Raw genomic sequence first — 18,812 nt, 5'->3', positions numbered from 1 at the left:
GGAAAACATAAAATGTATTTCAGTCAAAAATATTTATATGGCCCTTAATATTTTTTTTTTTGTAGAGTAAAATATTCAAACATGTCCCTGTAAATGGATGTCATCAAAAAACCTGTCTATATTTATTTGTGGGAAATATAATTAGGAGTATTTTTATGCATTTATTTTGAAATCATATATATATATTTTTTTGAAAATGGACCTAAACAATTTAAAATCAACACATTAATAAAAACATTTTTATTGGTCATTACTGCGCTTGAGTTAAAATAAAAAACAATTAATCACAGTACATTATACTATTTTGCTTGACCACCTGCTGTTCCAAAAGTGAACACAAGATGTTGCTAATAATTGTTTGGTTGTATATTCTAACAAAGCATGAGTCTTATTCTATTCATGCAACTTTAGAGCAGACAGTTTTACACACAAAACAAGTTGTCAAATGAGCAAATGGTGCCTTTTTATTATTTTCTTACAAAAAACATGTGAAAACAGTTTAAATATGACTACTTGGGAAGCAAAATGCTACTCCCAAGACAACAGTGACCTGAAATGATATCAACACAAGAGTAATTCATCATCATCATGGAGGGATAGTAAAATGAAGAATCAAATTATTACAGAGATGCTTGCATGGGGAGAAAAGAGTTTAAAACAAAACAAAATAAAGAACACACTATTTGCTACCAAAAGAAGAAATCAAGACAAAAAGGTCCATTGCAATAAAAGACAGACTGCCAAGTGCTGGGGTAAATATATATATCTGCTTCATTTGTCTGTTTTGTCCAACAATAAAATATAGGCCTCACTCCTCACCTGCATGTAGTCATAATGCTGCCTGCAAAAATACCAAGGAAATGGACAATATCCTGAAAAACACACACTTATTTTACATTTGACCTTTTTCTTACAAAGTTATAAAAAAAAAAAAACCAATGCTTCGACGAGAAAAAAAAATAGCTTTCCTGTGTCCAAAGCTTATCATATTTTGCGTTGTTTATTTAAAAAAATAAAACACGCCAAGACATTAAAAAGGAAGGGCTAAAAAAAAAAATTCCAAAAAATGATAACATTGATCCTTTTGACTGGTCCAACTTAAAAAACGTGGATGAGATCCCTCCATGCTCCTTAGTGCAATTTACAAGAGGTGTTTGGTCGCTCTCAACCCCAAAAATGGTCTCAAGAATCCAGTGGGAGGAAAGTAGGGGGGGGGGGGGTGCTTACAAAGTCCACAAAAGGTGACAAATAACTTACAATAACTTAAATGGAGTGTGAGTGAGAGCGTGCTCTGATGGTGATTGTCGTGTTCAGTTCCGTGTCTCTCCAGCAGGGGGAGTGCAAGGGATGACCTTTCCAGCGAGTGTTGGGGAGGGGGGGGGGGGGTCCAGTAATTATAATAATATTAATAATAGGGGATTCTTAGCAGGCCTCCATCTCCAGCAGAGGCCCCGTAGCTGCTGCCTTGGCTTTGCATGTCGAGACGTTGTTACGTTTTCCTCCTGCAGCCAAAGAAAAAGACGAGTGGTCAAGCCAGAGCAGGTCGTCATGGCAACACATTCACGTAAACAGCCAACGGGATAGAAAGGCGCGTTGCTGGAGGTTAGAGGTCAGCGACAGGATGTGAGGGTGGTCTATGGCCTCCAAACCTTTTAGCCACGCCCACTCGTCTACCCTTCAAAATCAAGATACCGTATTTCCTTGAATTGCCGCAGGGCATATAGTATGCACCTGTCTTGAATTACTGCCGGGTCAAACTCGCTTCCCAAAATAATTAGCGCATGCTTAGTATTACCGCCGGGTCAAACTCGTGACGTCACGAGTGACACTTCCCCTGTCATCATTTTCAAAATGGAGGAGGCTGATTTCAATACCGGTAATTTGAAATCGCTTAAAGGGAAGAAGATTAAGAGCTATTCAGTAGGATTTAAGGTCCAAGCTTACATCACACTCAAATTTTTACTGCATGCCTTTGGTAAGTGCCGGAGTGAGAAGTGAGAGGAGGTTTTTAAATAATTAGCGCATGCTTACTTTTACCGCATGCCTTTGGTAAGCGCAGGAGTGAGAAGAGGTTTTAAATTAATTAGCGCCCCAGCGGCAATTCAAGGAAATACGGTAATGTAAAGTTGCTACACTTGAAAAGTCATAGAAGCGCAAAACTTATCGCTTTGCATGAACCAGCAGAGGGCGCCGTACGTTCATGCCCAGTTTATTTGACTAATGTTGAGACAGGAAGTTCATTACTGCTACTAAAACTAAAGCATTTGTAAATCCCCTTTCCACTCAGAACAAGGCAGGTTGTTGTGTTGAATGATCATATTTGACTAATAATACATAACATAGAACTGTTCAAATATTCTATAAGGACAAAAGTTACAGGGTCTGTCAGCCAGGCAGTAATTGATGTATCTATTCATCCACAATACCTTAAATAGAACCATCTATCCATCTATTTTCTACCACTTGCTCCTTTCGGAGTCGCGGGGGGTGCTGGTGCCTATCTCAGCTGTATTCGGGCAGAAGGCGGGGTACACCCTGGACAAGTCGCCACCTCATCGCAGGGCCAACACAGACAGACAGACAACATTCACACACTAGGGACCATTTAGTGTTGCCAATCAACCTATCCCCAGGTGCATGTCTTTGGAGGTGGGAGGAAGCCGGAGTACCCGGAGGGAACCCACGCATTCACGGGGAGAACATGCAAACCCCACACAGAAAGATCCTGAGCCTGGATTTAACTCAGGACTTCTCAGGACCTTCGTATTGTGAGGCACACGCATTAACCCCTCTGCCACCATACATGTTATATATTTAATTACATTTAAATATATACATTTTATTTTAATCACAAAAAATAAAACAATTTAAAAGTTATTTTGAAATAAAATTGTATATCCACCTTGAATAGTAAGAACAGATTAATATATTGGTTTTAGAACAAATGATCAAAAAAACTTTTTCTATCAACTTTAAACATATTAACTGTTTATGTACACACAGCCTACAAATATGAATACTCAAAAGCACGAGGTACAAATAAAATAAACATAAATATTTATGTATATAATTTTGAATGGTCCCAGTGTGTGAATGTTGTCTATCTGTGTTGGCCCTGTGATGAGGTGGCGACTTGTCCAGGGTGTACACCGCCTTCTGCCCAATTGTAGCTGAGATAGGCTCCAGCGTCCCCCGCGACCCCAAAGGGAATAAGCGGTAGAAAATGGATGGATGGATCATTTTAAATGATAGGTAAATAATATATTGAAAAATAATACAATACAAAACATTTTTTAATCCGTTTAAAAATTAATGGAAGCAAACCATTTTTTTTCCCCCACTTCTAGTGCTTTTGAGTGTTCTGATCTTATCTTCTAAATGCTATTAAACAATTTCCCTTGGAGATCCATAAAGTTTGATTTTAATTTGCATTTAATAAAATTACTTTAAAATATGGTATAAAAAAACAGACATTATTGGTAACTCCTTGTTCATATTTGATTGATGAGTGAAGGAGACTTCCTACAACGCTTATGTGGGATTCTGCACTCCCACCAAACTGCTCCATAAAAGCAGAGATGTGGTTTGCATCAAACAGTCACAGCTTCACTTCCTCACCAGCTGACCAGTTACTTTGCACCTTCAGATGGTATCACAGGTCACATGACCACACTGAGGCAGTGGTGCGACTAAAATAAGATGGATTCACTTAAACAAAGTGTTTGTTAGCAAGTCTTCTTCACCACATGTGCAGGAGAGGGAACTCAGATAAAAGCAAAAAATACATAAATAAAAACCAGAGTGAGTGCTCTGGTGGCATGAATACATCTACACTCCACTCTGATGCCACTTTGCTCCTCCTAACGCCGCCACAGACATGAAACATGGCAAACTTCCTGCTACGGGAAAGGAGTGTGTGTGTGTGTGTGTGTGTGTGTGTGTGGGGGGGGGGGTCTGTCACCAGGCTAGCACTTCACAAGGTCCAGCCGACACAAACAGAGGATTCAGGAGCAACTTGACCCCTCCTCTCTTTTAGTCCGCCTCCTCCCTCAGCGGCACTCAGGAATGTCGACTGGTCTTTTTTTTTTTTCAGGAAATGAAATGTTCCTCTGTTCCGACACACACACACACACACACACACACACACACACACACACGTCTGACTGGGACAAACTTTGAAGTGTGGGAGGTTAAGATAACTGGCACAGCCTCGCATCTCAATCGCCGCTTTCACCTCCCTGCACCGAATCAAAGGAGGCCGCAGCTGGGAAAGACACGCCCACTCTTAACATCCTAGCTCGCGACTCCCCCCCACCCCCCCTCCCTCCGAGACCGCGCCGCCCTTACAAGCATCTCTGGTGTTTGTTCTGGTGCTGCTAAAAAGGAAAACACAGCAGACAAATGAGTCTTTAAAAGAAGCCAGCATGCAGGACATAACAACATTTGAACTTCTTCCACACCCTCAACTATCTCCTTAGTTCAGGTGTGTCAAACTGGGTTCTAAAAGAACTATACAAGTACAACCCATACACCCATACTATTGAAGGCCACATCGCAATTATGGGGCAGTGCGATACAAAAGTCCTGGGTTCAATCCCCAGGATCTTTCTGTGTGGAGTTTGCATGTTCTCCCCGTGACTGCGTGGGTTCCCTCCGGGTACTCCGGCTTCCTCCCACTTCCAAAGACATGCACCTGGGGATAGGTTGATTGGCAACACTAAATGGTCCCTAGTGTGTGAATGTTGTCTGTCTGTCTGTCCAGGGTGTACCCCACCTTCCACCCAAATGCAGCTGAGATAGCACTTCCAGCGAACCCTATAGAGACAAGCGGTAGAAGATGGATGAATTAAAATTATCGCTACCCTTAAAGAGCCACCTTTTTTGCAGGCGACCCCAAAATAATTGCAAGTTTAGGTAAAAAAATGTAGAGGACAAACCCAATTAAATCGGCCTATCACATAAAATGATGTGGTGAGTCAATTAAAGTGATGTGGTGAGTCAATTAAAGTGATGTGGTGAGTCAATGAAAGTGATGTGGTGAGTCAATGAAAGTGATGTGGTGAGTCAATTAAAGTGATGTGGTGAGTCAATTAAAGTGATGTGGTGAGTCAATTAAAGTGATGTGGTGAGTCAATGAAAGTGATGTGGTGAGTCAAAGTGATGTGGTGAGTCAAAGTGATGTGGTGAGTCAAAGTGATGTGGTGAGTCAATTAAAGTGATGTGGTGAGTCAAAGTGATGTGGTGAGTCAATTAAAGTGATGTGGTGAGTCAATGAAAGTGATGTGGTGAGTCAATTAAAGTGATGTGGTGAGTCAATTAAAGTGATGTGGTGAGTCAATGAAAGTGATGTGGTGAGTCAATTAAAGTGATGTGGTGAGTCAATTAAAGTGATGTGGTGAGTCAATTAAAGTGATGTGGTGAGTCAAAGTGATGTGGTGAGTCAATTAAAGTGATGTGGTGAGTCAAAGTGATGTGGTGAGTCAATTAAAGTGATGTGGTGAGTCAATTAAAGTGATGTGGTGAGTCAATTAAAGTGATGTGGTGAGTCAAAGTGATGTGGTGAGTCAATTAAAGTGATGTGGTGAGTCAAAGTGATGTGGCCTATCACACAAAATGATGCAGCAGGACCACGTAAAATAACAGAAAAAAACAAATAAAAGATGCGGCAGGCCACAAAAAGTACGCGGCCCATCACATAGAATAATGTGGCAGGAACACCTAAGATAACGCAGAACAAACTACACAATGGGTCAAGCCACTTAAAACGATGTGCCAGACCACATATAATGACATGGCGGGCCATATAAAATTATATGGCGGTCCATACAAAATGATGTGATGGGCTATATAAAATTACTTGACAGGCCATTTAAAATGACTTGGCAGGCCAAATAAAATTATCTGGCAGGCCAAGTAAATTGACGTGGCGGGCCATATAAAATGACTTGGCGGGTCATATAAAATTATATGGCGGTCCATACAAAATGATGTGACGGGCCATGTAAAATGACTTGATGGGCCATTTAAATGAAGTGGCGGGCCATATAAAATGACTTGGCGGGCCATATAAAATTAAATGGCGGTCCACACAAAATGATGTGACGGGCCATGTGAAATGACTTGATGGGCCATTTAAATGAAGTGGCGGGCCATATAAAATGACTTGGCGGGCCATATAAAATTAAATGGCGGTCCACACAAAATGATGTGACGGGCCATGTGAAATGACTTGATGGGCCAAATACAATGATGTGCGGGGCCACATAAAATAACGCAGCAGGGCCACATTGAGTTTGTGCTTGAGTTAAATGATCAGGTGTCTGTTAAAATCAGTCATGAAAGAAGCCTTAAACGGAGCATGCCAAGTGACTTCATCATGACAGTAAAAGACAGTTTGGTGCCCCCTGCTGGTCGCAGTCACACACTAGCATACAGTGGGTGTACTACAGATGGAGTGAGGGACACCAAAGTCACGCGAGGGAGGAATAAAAGAAGCGGGTCCATGAAAGAAGGCACCTGGAAGAGGAGGAGGAAGCTTTCTCAGCCCTTAGAAGTCGCCGCCCCCTTTTTTTTTAAAGGCCATAACGTGCCATCACAAGGAAGGCTTGAACCTGAACCAGTGAGGCCGGCCGTCCTTAAGAAGCCCAGAAGACCCAGGCATGTGTGGGTGTGACTAATGGGAGCCATTGGCCACATCAGAGGCGGCGACCATGGGGGGCCCGCACAGCTGAAGTCTGGACGTGTGCCCCCCCCCCCAACACAGCTCTCGGTCTGAGCCGCCGCGGCACGTTCAAAGAGTCTGAACAATGACCGGCCCCTTCACTGTGGTCTCGCTTTAAAGGCCGCCGCCGCCGCGAGGAAAGACCAGGAGTGGGTGGGGGGGGGAGAGAGCAGGAAGCGGAGTCCAAACTTTGTCCCACTTTTTTAACAAGCGGACTGAGTAAAACAAGTTCTTTCCTCCTCTTCGTCATGCCAGATAAGGTCAGCGGTGAAGGGGAGGAAGCGTACAAGACATGACAAAGACCCTCATGCTGTTGCTGCAGCTGCCATGTCAACACAATGGGCCCCCGTCAGGCGTCAACACAATGGGCCCCCGTCAGGCAAACAAACGGCGTGCAGGCTCAGTCTAAACAACAGGAGCGCCGCACCTCACACGTCAACAAACATGGAGGAGATGCAGACAACCTCCTTTTCCGTGCAGGAAGAAGCACAGCAGACAATACTAGGAACACTCGGTGGTAAACGACCACGATGTATCTCACTGGGCATCCTCCAATTGACAGTGAGTAGCAGAAAAGGTTCTTATCAATCATACTGCATCTCCCAGGTTAAAACATCATAACACTAATCCAACTAATCTTTTTGAAGCAATATAAAATGTAAGTAGAAAACTACAGTATTTTCCAGAGTGAATATTATTTACTGTAAGTTGCACCCACCAAATTTTAGAGAATTTTTTTTTTTCATGTATTAGCCACACCGGACTATAAACCACAGTTGTATTCCTTATAAGACATTTCTGTATGTAAATGTTTATTTACATACCTTCATTGTAAATAAACAGTGTCTGTAACACGGCTAATCAAACAAATAGAACTCCTGTCATGGACCCACTTGCAGCAGAAGCTAACTCTCCAATCAGCTAAACAGACTCAATAAATCCACGATGTCGTCTTGGTGATTTTACTGAGGAATTTGTGAAACTGAAACAATACAAAAATTATGCCATTGTAAGTTAAAGGCTGACTAAAACCCACGCAGTCTGATAGTTTATATATCAATGATGAAATATTAACATTGCAACACATGCCAATACGGCCTTTTTAAGTTTACTAAACTGCAATTTTAAATTTCCCGCAAAGTGTCGTGTTGAAAACGTCGCGGTATGATGACACGCGCGTGACGTCTCGGGTTGTAGCGGACATTTTTTTCCGGCCCGATCCAAGCTATAAGTAGTCTGCTTTAATCGCATAATTACACAGTATTCTGGACATCTGTGTTGCTGAATCTTTTGCAATTTGTTCAATTAATAATGGAGAAGTCAAAGAAGAAAGATGGAGTTGGGAAGCTTTTAGTCTTTAGCCACACAAACACAGCCAATGTTTCCCTGTTTAAAATTCCCGAAGGTGAAGCTTTACTATGGATCAGAGCGGTCAAGCGAACATGGATCCCGACCACATGTCAACCGGCAGGTTTCGGTGAGAAAATTGTGGTAAATTGTGAGCGGTTTAGCTCGGTTGGTAGAGCGGCCATGCCAGCAACTTGAGGGTTGCAGGTTCGATTCCCGCTTCCGTCATCCTAGTCACTGCCGTTGTGTCCTTGGGCAAGACACTTTACCCACCTGCTCCCAGTGCCACCCACACTGGTTTAAATGTAACTTAGATATTGGGTGTCACTATGTTAAGCGCTTTGAGTCACTAGAGAAAAGCGCTATATAAATATAATTCAATTCACTTCACTAATAAGTCAGCTCTTACTGGAGACATTAGCGGAGCTTGCGTCCTGCTGCAGCTTCGTGACTTCCCTCAACACTTCCCTCAGAGACACTGGCAGTCACCACGCCCGTGGCCACACCCCTCCGACTTTAAGATACTATTTAACTCACTAAAACACTAGTAACACAATAAGCAGATAAGGGATTTCCCAGAATTATCCTAGTAAATGTGTCTAAAAACATCTTAAATCGCTCTCACTGCCCTCGCCTTTTTATTTTTTTTCTATGTCTTCACTCTGAATTTCCTCATCCACGAATCTTTCATCCTCGCTCAAATTAATGGGGAAATTGTCGCTTTCTCGGTCCAAATAGCTCTAGCTGCTGCTGGCTATGATTGTAAACAATGTGAGGATGTGAGGAGCCCTACAACCCGTGACGTCACGCGCACATCGTCTGCTACTTCCGGTACAGGCAAGGCTTTTTTATCAGCGACCAAAAGTTGCAAACTTTATCGTCGATGTTCTCTACTAAATTCTTTCAGCAAAAATATGGCAATATTGCTAAAAATGATCAAGTATGACACATAGAATGGACCTGTTGTCCCCGTTTAAATAAGAAAGTCTCATTTCAGTAGGCCTTTAAGGGGTTGATTAAAACAAATTAAATTGATGCGTTTTGGTGTGGTTTGGTATTTTTTTTAATGATGTTTGTTTTTCCACATAGAAATATATTATTAAATATTTCTTATACGAAAAATACTTATTTAAGTATGCATTTTTTTCAGCTTTCCTCCAAAAAGTGCACCTTTGTGGGCAAAAAAAACAAAAAAACAGTTGCCATTGAAGATGCTTCTAAAATATTGCTTGTTTGAAAGAAGCAAAACGCCACATGACAACACTGATGTGCCGGAAGTCAAAGTGTTGCCGTGGTGATGCAGTCTTCACCCCCTTACAATTGCAGTCTTAGTAAATCGCATGTAACACTGTTGCCCACGCTATTTTCTAGATTGCAAACGCTGTTTACCGTGTGGTTTTTGGATCTTATTAAGTATTATATTTAGCGAGTGTTTAGACCCCTCGAGTTCGTCCTTCTAAAAAGTAATGAATATTGCTTTTCATGTTTTTCGCTTATGTGGCAAAAAATGCAATAGTTTGAAAGAAAGCTTTTGTTTGGATTCTTGTTAGACCTGAACCAGGTTTTCCTTAACATTTTAGGTCAAATTCCGGATCTTATGACCAAGGGGTACACTCTGTTACACAAATCTATTCAGGCTTCCCAAAACAAACCTCCACAACCACTTCTGCCGTGCACATTCCTTCCCTAATGATCTGAGGTGGCTTACAAGGTACTGGCTCGTACGGCGGCCTCGGCCATGTGACGCCACATTAAAAGGGAAAAATTGGGAATGCGTGGCGGGGCACAAGAAAAAGCAGGAAGAAGACGGAGGTTAAAGAATGGCAGCAAAGGGAGCTCTTAAGTTGCAGCGTGCAACTTTTTACAAAGCCAGAAACAAAAGTGGGATCTGATTCATTTCAAAAGCAGCTCTTGCACAACACTTACAGTTATGTTGCCGAGTCTCGACAAGATGACTCACGTGTCATCTAATGACCGATGGCGAGTTGGATTTAAAAGACACCTTTTGTTGGGGAAAAGGAGGGCTGGGGGCCTTGAGGGCGTGGAACATGTCCACACTACATGATTATTAGAAACAGCTTGTGAATCAGTGCCGTGAGTCAGAAGGTTTCATTTCAGTTGAAAAGGTTTGTTTGACTCGGTGGGCCTGGCCCGCGCCTCATTGTTCGAGCACCAGCACATCCTCTTCAACACTAAAAGCACCGTGCATCATAGAAAACACGGAAAGAAGAAAAAAACCTTGTTTTTGTACGCCTTATTTTTCACACGATTCAGTACAATGAAAAACTTTGTCCCCGGTTATCAAACATCATTCCGCAAAATCGAATGCTTAAAGAATCCTACGTGTTGCTTACTTTAAAACTACACACATTGAAAAAAAGCACAAGTAAAATATTAAGCAAGAAATAATCTGCTGCTGCCAAATATCCCAAACATTTTCCAAAACAGCCAACTCTTAAAAGTATGCGCTTATCAGTTTGTATCGTAAAATAAAGTCATAATGTTATGACAAAAAAGTCAAATTTAACTCTGTGGTATGAGGAAGATACAAGATAATTAACGTTCAAATTTTGTTATTTTTTGCAAATATTAGCTCGTTTGGAATTTGATGCCTGCAACATGTTTCAAAAAAGCTGGCACAAGTGGCAAAAAAGACTGAGAAAGTTGAGGAATGCTCATCAAACACTTATTTGGAACATCCCACAGGTGGAAATAAAGTTAATGTTATGACACAAAAGTCAAATTTATCTTTGTGGTATGACGAAATTAAACAAAGCAATAACATCATTCAATTGAAAAATAAATACAACAAATATATTCTTGATAAGTACAACAAAGAGTAGTAAACAAATTATATTAAGGATGCATTTTATTCTTATAAACTACATTTGATTAAATGAATGTTAATTCTACTCATTGATTTTATATTTTATTATATATGTATCCTGTAATACTATGTGTGTGTGTGTATATATACATATATACATATACATATGTATACATGCACAATTATATACATAATTTTATATATATATATATAATATATATTTATATGTAGATTTACTTACATATATATATTATATTATTATTAGTATACATACATATACTTTTATGTATATGTGTGTATATATAGATACATATATAAATATATATATATACATTTATATATATATTACATATTTATATGTAATACATATATATATTATATTATCATTAGTATACATATATACTTTTATGTATATGTGTGTGTATGTTTATATATATATATATATATTAAATATTATTAATATATTATTATATATATTAACGAATTTGTTGAATAAGGTCATCATATATTCTGTTGTGAATAAAGATTCAGATTATTATATCTGTGTGATAGTGTAGGCAATTACTTTCCTTCGTCCAGCTCCTTTTCAGACATACACCATTTTATTTTGTGTTTTATATTTACCTTGTTAAAATTGCATCCTTGGAGAATATGTTGCGTTGTTGTGATTGTAATAAAGGAAAACCAAAATAATATAATTGCAAATTAAGCCACAATTGGGCCAAAGAATGCTGTTGGTGTAAGCACTTTGACAAAGAAGGTGAGAAACACTATTGAGTTCAAGAAAGAACCCGCACCTCCTCACCAACAAGAGTCTTTGATGAAGGTAAAAGTGAGGTTAAATGTTCATTTATCCATTTTATTTATCATTTATATGCATTTCTCGATGTAAAGCTCTAATTATAACCTCGTGATCGCCAGAATTTGTTAGTACGTTAGTCAGCAACATAAATGCTTAAAATTTTGATGAAACTCTGTGGATCATTTCGGTGTAGAACTAAAGCGGCCTGCAGCGAAAGAGTGAACCCTCGTGCAGCTCGTTTGAAAGCGACCGACGAGAAAAACAAACGCATGGACCTGAGAATCCCATTTATACATCATTTGATTTCCTTTTTTTCGGTTTTCGGTGAAACGTTCAGGAAATGTCAGAAAAAAAAAAAAAAGGAACAAGTGATTACATTTTGGGAGAGATAAGGATCGCCGTCTAGATTTTTTTTTTAAGTATTCTTTACTATTGTGAGTTAAGGCCTGGCGGAGCAATCACATTCCAAGTGATTTTTTAAATTATTTATAAAATGTGTTTTATGGAATGGATCAATTGGATTTATATGATTTCTTATGGGGGTAAACTTATTCTGTTTTTATACTATTGGATTTTCTTCTGATCTTTTGGAACCAAAACTTAGGTACATTAATACACAAAGTCCAAGCCAACGTTAGGCTCACTTTGGCACATGCACAACAATTGCTCCCCCCACCAGTTGCTGATGATAACAGCCACCTTGCACAACAAAAAATACAAACCCCGTTTCCATATGAGTTGGGAAATTGTGTTAGATGTAAATATAAACGGAATACAATGATTTGTAAATCCTTTTCAAGCCATATTCAGTTGAATATGCTACAAAGACAACATATTTGATGTTCAAACTCATAAACATTTTTATTTTTTTTTTTGTTGCAAATAATCATTATCTTTAGAATTTGATGCCAGCAACACGTGACAAAGAAGTTGGCAAAGGTGGCAATAAATACTGATAAAGTTGAGGAATGCTCATCAAACACTTATTTGGAACATCCCACAGGTGTGCAGGCTAATTGGGAACAGGTGGGTGCCATGATTGGCTATAAAGACAGCTTCCCAAAATATGCTCAAAAGAAAGGATGGGGCGAGGTACACCCCTTTGTCCACAACTGTGTGAGCAAATAGTCAAACAGTTTAAGAACAACCTTTCTCAAAGTGAAATTGCAAGAAATTTAGGGATTTCAACATTTACGCTCCATAATATCATCAAAAGGTTCAGAGAATCTGGAAAAATCACTCCACGTAAGCAGCATGGCCGGAAACTAACATTAATTGACCCTGACCTTCGATCCCTCAGACGGCACTGTATCAAAAACCGACATCAATCTCTAAAGGATATCACCACATGGGCTCAGGAACACTTCAGAAAACCACTGTCACTAAATACAGTTCGTCGCTACATCTGTAAGTGCAAGTTAAAGCTTTACTACGTAAGCGAAAGCCATTTATCAACAACATCCAGAAACGCCGCCGGCTTCTCTGGGCCTGGGATCATCTAAGATGGACTGATGCAAAGTGGAAAAGTTTTCTGTGGTCTAATGAGTCCACATTTCAAATTGTTTTTGGAAATATTCAAAATCATGTCATCCGGACCAAAGGGGAAGCGAACCATCCAGACTGTTATCGATGCAAGGTTCAAAAGCCAGCATCTGTGATGGTATGGGGGTGCATTAGTGCCCAAGGCATGGGTAACTTACACATCTGTGAAGGCACCATTAATGCTGAAAGGTACATACAGCTTTTGAAACAATATATGCTGCCATTTAAGCGCTGTCTTTTTCATGAATGCCCCTGCTTATTTCAGCAAGACAATGCCAAGCCAAATCCAGCACGTGTTACAACAGTGTGGCTTCGTAAAAAAAGAATGTGGGTACTTTCCTGGCCCGCCTGCAGTCCAGTCTTGTCTCCCATCAAAAATGTGTGGCGCATTATGAAGAGTAAAATACGACAATGGAGACACCCGGGCTGTTGAACGACTGAAGCTCTACATAAAAGAAGAATGGGAAAGAATTCCACTTTCAAAGCTTCAACAATTAGTTTCCTCAGTTCCCAAACGTTTATTGAGTGTTGTTAAAAGAAAAGGTGATGTAACACAGTGGTGAACATGCCCTTTCCCAACTACTTTGGCACGTGTTGCAGCCATGAAATTCTAAGTTAATTATTATTTGCAAAAAAAACAAAGTTTATGAGTTTGAACATCAAATATCTTGTCTTTGTAGTGCATTCAATTGAATTCGGGTTGAAAAGGATTTGCAAATCATTGTATTCTGTTTATATTTACATCTAACACAATTTCCCAACTCACATGGAAACAGGGTTTGTATATACTGTACAACCTGAGAAATGAACTACAAATAAAGTTACAGTAATACAGCTTTGTATGATGAAATGATGGTTAGCATCAACAAGAGATAATTACTAATTTAGAAACCATTCTCATTACCAGACCTTACTCTCAAGTCGGTGTTACAAACAAGAGTATGTCGAGGTAGAGGAGCAACAGAGAAAGTAAACAAACGGCTTCATTTAAAGATGTATTTTTGTAAGAGGCGTCTAAACGTGGCTAACCTCAATCCAGCTCTGTGGGGATCTGCATAAATTGTTGTGGCAGGATCCTCGGTATTATGCATATTAGTTTAAGGCTGTCACCGAGAATCAGCCAGGGTGTCCATCCCACTGCGGCTATGCGCTGCTAATGATTGGATCACAGATAAAGTGCTTTGAAAAGCCAACTGTGGCGAAAGAAGGCGGAGAAAAGAAAAGCGGCACAATTCCGGGAGCCACCGGGTCATGAATCGATCGCCATTGTGCGGCAATTTTTGACACAAGAGCAGATTTGTCACATCTGACCGGCTTTTTTCAGAGGGGGTGGAATAACAGGATGCTAGCGCGCACTGGGAAATGAAAGGAAGAAAATCCTCTCGCAAGGGGGAAGAAACGTGCAAATAGAGTTGCCAAATAATGCTCCTTTTTAGGCACAGGTGATTGACATCATCTCAATCAATACATTGACTACACACCTTTTGTGGTGGAAGCATAATAGACACCATGAAATCTTATTAAGGCAAAGCAGCTCATTAAAATCCTGCCAAAACATCCACACACCAACACCATATGCATATACATACATATGCAGCAAGGCTCCTGAGAGCTGCCTCTTCTTCAATGTGGAAACACTTCATCCATTATCTCCACACACACACACACACACACACACACACACACACACACACACACACACACACACACACACACACACACACACACACACACACACACACACACACACACACACACACACACACACACACACACACACACCGACTATGGACCATTTTAGGATTAGTCTGTGTTTTACAAAGACACTTCTAGTGTGGAAGTAGGAGGGGGCGTGTCTTACCATTTTTGTCTCAGATGTACGCCGTTTTCATTCTCTGGCCTGTACCTGCAGAAAACGGCATTTTTTTTCTTAAAAATAAAATTTTTTTCGGACAGTAAACATTTTTAAGCTGTCCCTTTGGTATTACAAAGAGCAGACATTACAGTGGAACCTCCAAAGTTGTAAGAACTTAAAATTTGAACAAAATATCTTCATTAAAAAATACACCTTCGAAGTAAACACAAACATGTCAAAAACCTAACAAACCAAAACTTTTATCTTTTCTGTTTCCTGCACTTTACCAGTCTGACACATATTTTTATCGGCTATTAATTAGTGAGCTAATAACGAAAACAAACCAAAAAATAACTACATAATTAAAAAAAAAAAAATCACTCTTTTAAATTTGAATTGACCACAGCATTAAATATGAAATCTCATTATTGTTTAAAATATTTTACTTAAATGGGTGTCATTTATATGCTCAAAACTGGCTAACAGCTTTATCTTAAGTCCAGCAAGGGTTTATTTAAAGTAAAATCTGCAAGTGAGCACACGTCACTCAACTTTGTACTGATTTCTAGGTAACTATCCATGGTTAAGGTAAAGGAGCATGTACAGTCAAAATAAATTGTGTGATTAGGTTGCGTATTTACATGATAATGCAATATTTTTTGTCATTAATCACGAGTTAACTTGTTATTTTTGACTGACACAAAATAAAATACAGTATAGGTCCAGTTAAGGATCTAACGATATGAAAATGTCCTATCATTATTGTTACCAAAATGATCACAGATATCATTATTGTCACGGTATTGTTTAAAAGGTGCTCAAAAAGTACTTATATACACACACTGAAACCTTTTGACCAAGTTATTTTCTTTTTTGAAATATAACTGAAATTGACACACTGTTAGAAAAGCCACTACTTAGCATGTTTTGTGCTTTATAATACCTTATTGATAGTGTTTTGATCCTAGTATTCTGTGTTTAAATGGTTAAGTTTTAATTTTTTAAAATATGTGTACCGTAGCACCTTAAGACCTTTTTAAATGAAAAGTGCGTAACACATAAAATATATGATTATTATTCATTATTTTTGGTGTTTTTTGCAGTCCTACGTATTTCAGCGGTCCTTCATTGCACCGTATAAACACAATCACTCTGTTCTAAGGGAGCACAGCTTGTAGGGTCAATGTGCACAATTAAATATCTTAGGTGCTCAGACAGCAAGACAGTTTGTTTATATAAGTTCAAATTGAGGTATGTTGTTTCTAAATGGGGAAGACGTTAATGTCTCTTGTTTTCATGTTGGCATTTAAGCAAGCAAGCTGGCGCCAGTCACTGCTGGCTTATCAAAGTGCAGTTATTCATGTTTTTTATTAGTTTTAATTTAAAACAATTACCTCGATTATCATTAAGACCATTTATCGTTACATCCCTAATACCAGGGATACTAGTCAAACGTTTTGAAACATGTCTTCCAAAAGCATTAGAAAGTTTATTGAAATGGGTATTATATAGCAAACGGGTGTAATGTGACAACAAAAAGTTGAAATGTTAATGTGAATAACATAATAGTGACATGCAGGCTGTTTTTTTTCTTTCTTGTAAAACATTCTATGCATTGTATTGGTTTTGAAAATGAAAAATATCAAAATGGCCCCTGAATCCATCCATCCATCCTTTTTCTACCGCTTATTACCTCTGGGGTCGCTGGATCCTTTGGTCTAAAATGTTCACAGTACAGCTTTTGACTTACGTGCCATCACTTTATTACACAAAGGTGTATTACTAACTTTGTGGCTTATTCGAAGTCTGGGTGTAGCAAATAACAATAGTAATAACAATCATAATTAAAGCTGCAAGCAGTGATGGACCGGACCGACTTTTGCTGGTGTTTCCTGCCTTTACCCATTCAACATATCTTTACTTTCACGTTACCTACCTTCCCTGCACTGGTGCTTCTTTCTGTCACCCATAATGTTTGAAAAAAGGTGACGGGTTTTTACAAAACTTTTGTTCTGAAGGGGTAATTGCCAACCTTCTGTAGATTTTTGCTGAAGGATGTCAATTATTAAAATGTAGGTCTAAGTGAGACCTACATAGAAGTTTTTGTTTCATGTCTCTCTGACATTCTTACCGGAAGTTACAAGCAGTTTTTTCTGTGTTTTCTTCCTAGGAGCAGTTTTGTCAGTATTTTATTCCTAGGGGGCGCTAGAGCGCAATTTAGAGTTTTGGAGATTTTTTTTTTATTAGATCGCGATTTTCGCCTGTCCTGATGTGTGTGTCCAGTTTGGGGAGTTTTGAAGCATTTTAAGGGGGTCAAATTACAGCTCAATGAAGCAAAAAAGATATTTTGCCAACTTCCTGTTGATTTTTCCCGAAGGTCGTCATCTTATGAAATCTAGGTCTACGTCGGACCTACATAGAAGTTTTTGTTTCATGTCTGCATGACATTCCTAACGGAAGTTACAAGCAGTTTTGTCTGTGTTTTTTCCTAGAGGGCGCTAAAGCGCACTTTTGATTTTTGGGGTTTGTTTTTGTATTATTAGATGGCAATTTTCGCCAGTCCTGATGTGTGTGTAAAATTTGGTGCGTTTTAAAGCATGTTAAGGGGGTCAAATTACAGCTCAAAGAGGCAGCGGAATAATAATAATAATAATAATAAAGAATAAAAGCTTAGAAATACAATAGGGTCCTCTGTCCCAAAGGGACATTTGGTTTTATGGTCAATTCTGTACTATAATACACAATTACAAGTAACAATTCTTATTAAAAACTTTGCGAGCAAATGAGGCATGCAGTTTGTTACATTCATCTATGTCCTGGCTGCTCAGTACAATAAATAAGTCAACAGTAATAATAAAGAACGAAATTATCAGAAACCTGTGTTGATTTTGATACACATAAGACTTAAAAAACGTATTTAAAACTAGTGAAGTGGTCGGTTTGACTATGGAACAGATCATTTTAATTACAAATGACTTTCATGGGGGAAAAGTGTAAGTGGAGCAGCTTCCCAAGAGAGACTGCGGTCGTCTTTTGGAGGTTCCACTGCATGAGACAACTAGACATGTAACGTAAGTTGTTCTTGTCGATGGATTAGAGGCAGAGTTGTGGAAAAGGAGGCTTGAGGTCAGCACAAATGTAGAGCAAGCAGGCAAACAGTGCAAAGCTTACAGCAGCAAAAGAATAGACAGACTAATCCCAAAAGTAGGTGTAACATACGCACATACAATACACAGTGGGGCAAAAAAGTATTTAGTCAGCCAGCGATTGTGCAAGTTCTCCCACTTAAAATGATGACAGAGGTCTGTCATTTTCATCATAGGTACACTTCAACTGTGAGAGAAAGAATGTGGGAAAAAAAATCCAGGAATTCATATTGTAGGAATTTTAAAGAATTTATTTGTAAATTATGGTGGAAAATAAGTATTTGGTCAACCATTCAAAGCTCTCACTGATGGAAGGAGGTTTTGGCTCCAAATCTCACGATACATGGCCCCATTCATTCTTTCCTTAACACGGATCAATCGTCCTGTCCCCTTAGCAGAAAAACAGCCCCAAAGCATGATGTTTCCACCCCCATGCTTCACAGTAGGTATGGTGTTCTTGGGGTGCAACTCAGTATTCTTCTTCCTCCAAATACGACCAGTTGAGTTTCTACCAAAAAGTTCTATTTTGGTTTCATCTGACCACATGACATTCTCCCAATCCTCTGCTGTAT

General features: G+C 39.3%; 1 protein-coding gene across 7 annotated transcripts in view; it reads right to left on the bottom strand.

Moving 5' to 3' along the window:
- Positions 1 to 438: 438 nt before the first annotated feature.
- lef1 (lymphoid enhancer-binding factor 1) overlaps positions 439 to 18,812 on the bottom strand; it is a 208,027-nt gene continuing 189,653 nt past the window's right edge. For 5 of the 7 annotated variants that reach the window (XM_061880300.1, XM_061880297.1, XM_061880295.1 and 2 more), the window contains 2 exons: positions 15,101 to 15,145; positions 439 to 1,502 (listed from right to left, as the gene is read on the bottom strand). In XM_061880300.1, coding sequence (XP_061736284.1) covers positions 15,111 to 15,145 — 35 coding nt within the window. In that variant the 3' untranslated portion in view covers positions 439 to 1,502; positions 15,101 to 15,110. The remainder of the gene's footprint in view (positions 1,503 to 15,100; positions 15,146 to 18,812) is intronic. The other 2 variants (XM_061880301.1, XM_061880299.1) reach the window with 1 other exon arrangement.

The sequence above is a fragment of the Nerophis ophidion genome, linkage group LG20 (assembly GCF_033978795.1).
Source record: "Nerophis ophidion isolate RoL-2023_Sa linkage group LG20, RoL_Noph_v1.0, whole genome shotgun sequence".
Classification (NCBI taxonomy): domain Eukaryota; kingdom Metazoa; phylum Chordata; class Actinopteri; order Syngnathiformes; family Syngnathidae; genus Nerophis; species Nerophis ophidion.
This window is presented reverse-complemented; position numbering and strand designations above follow the sequence as displayed.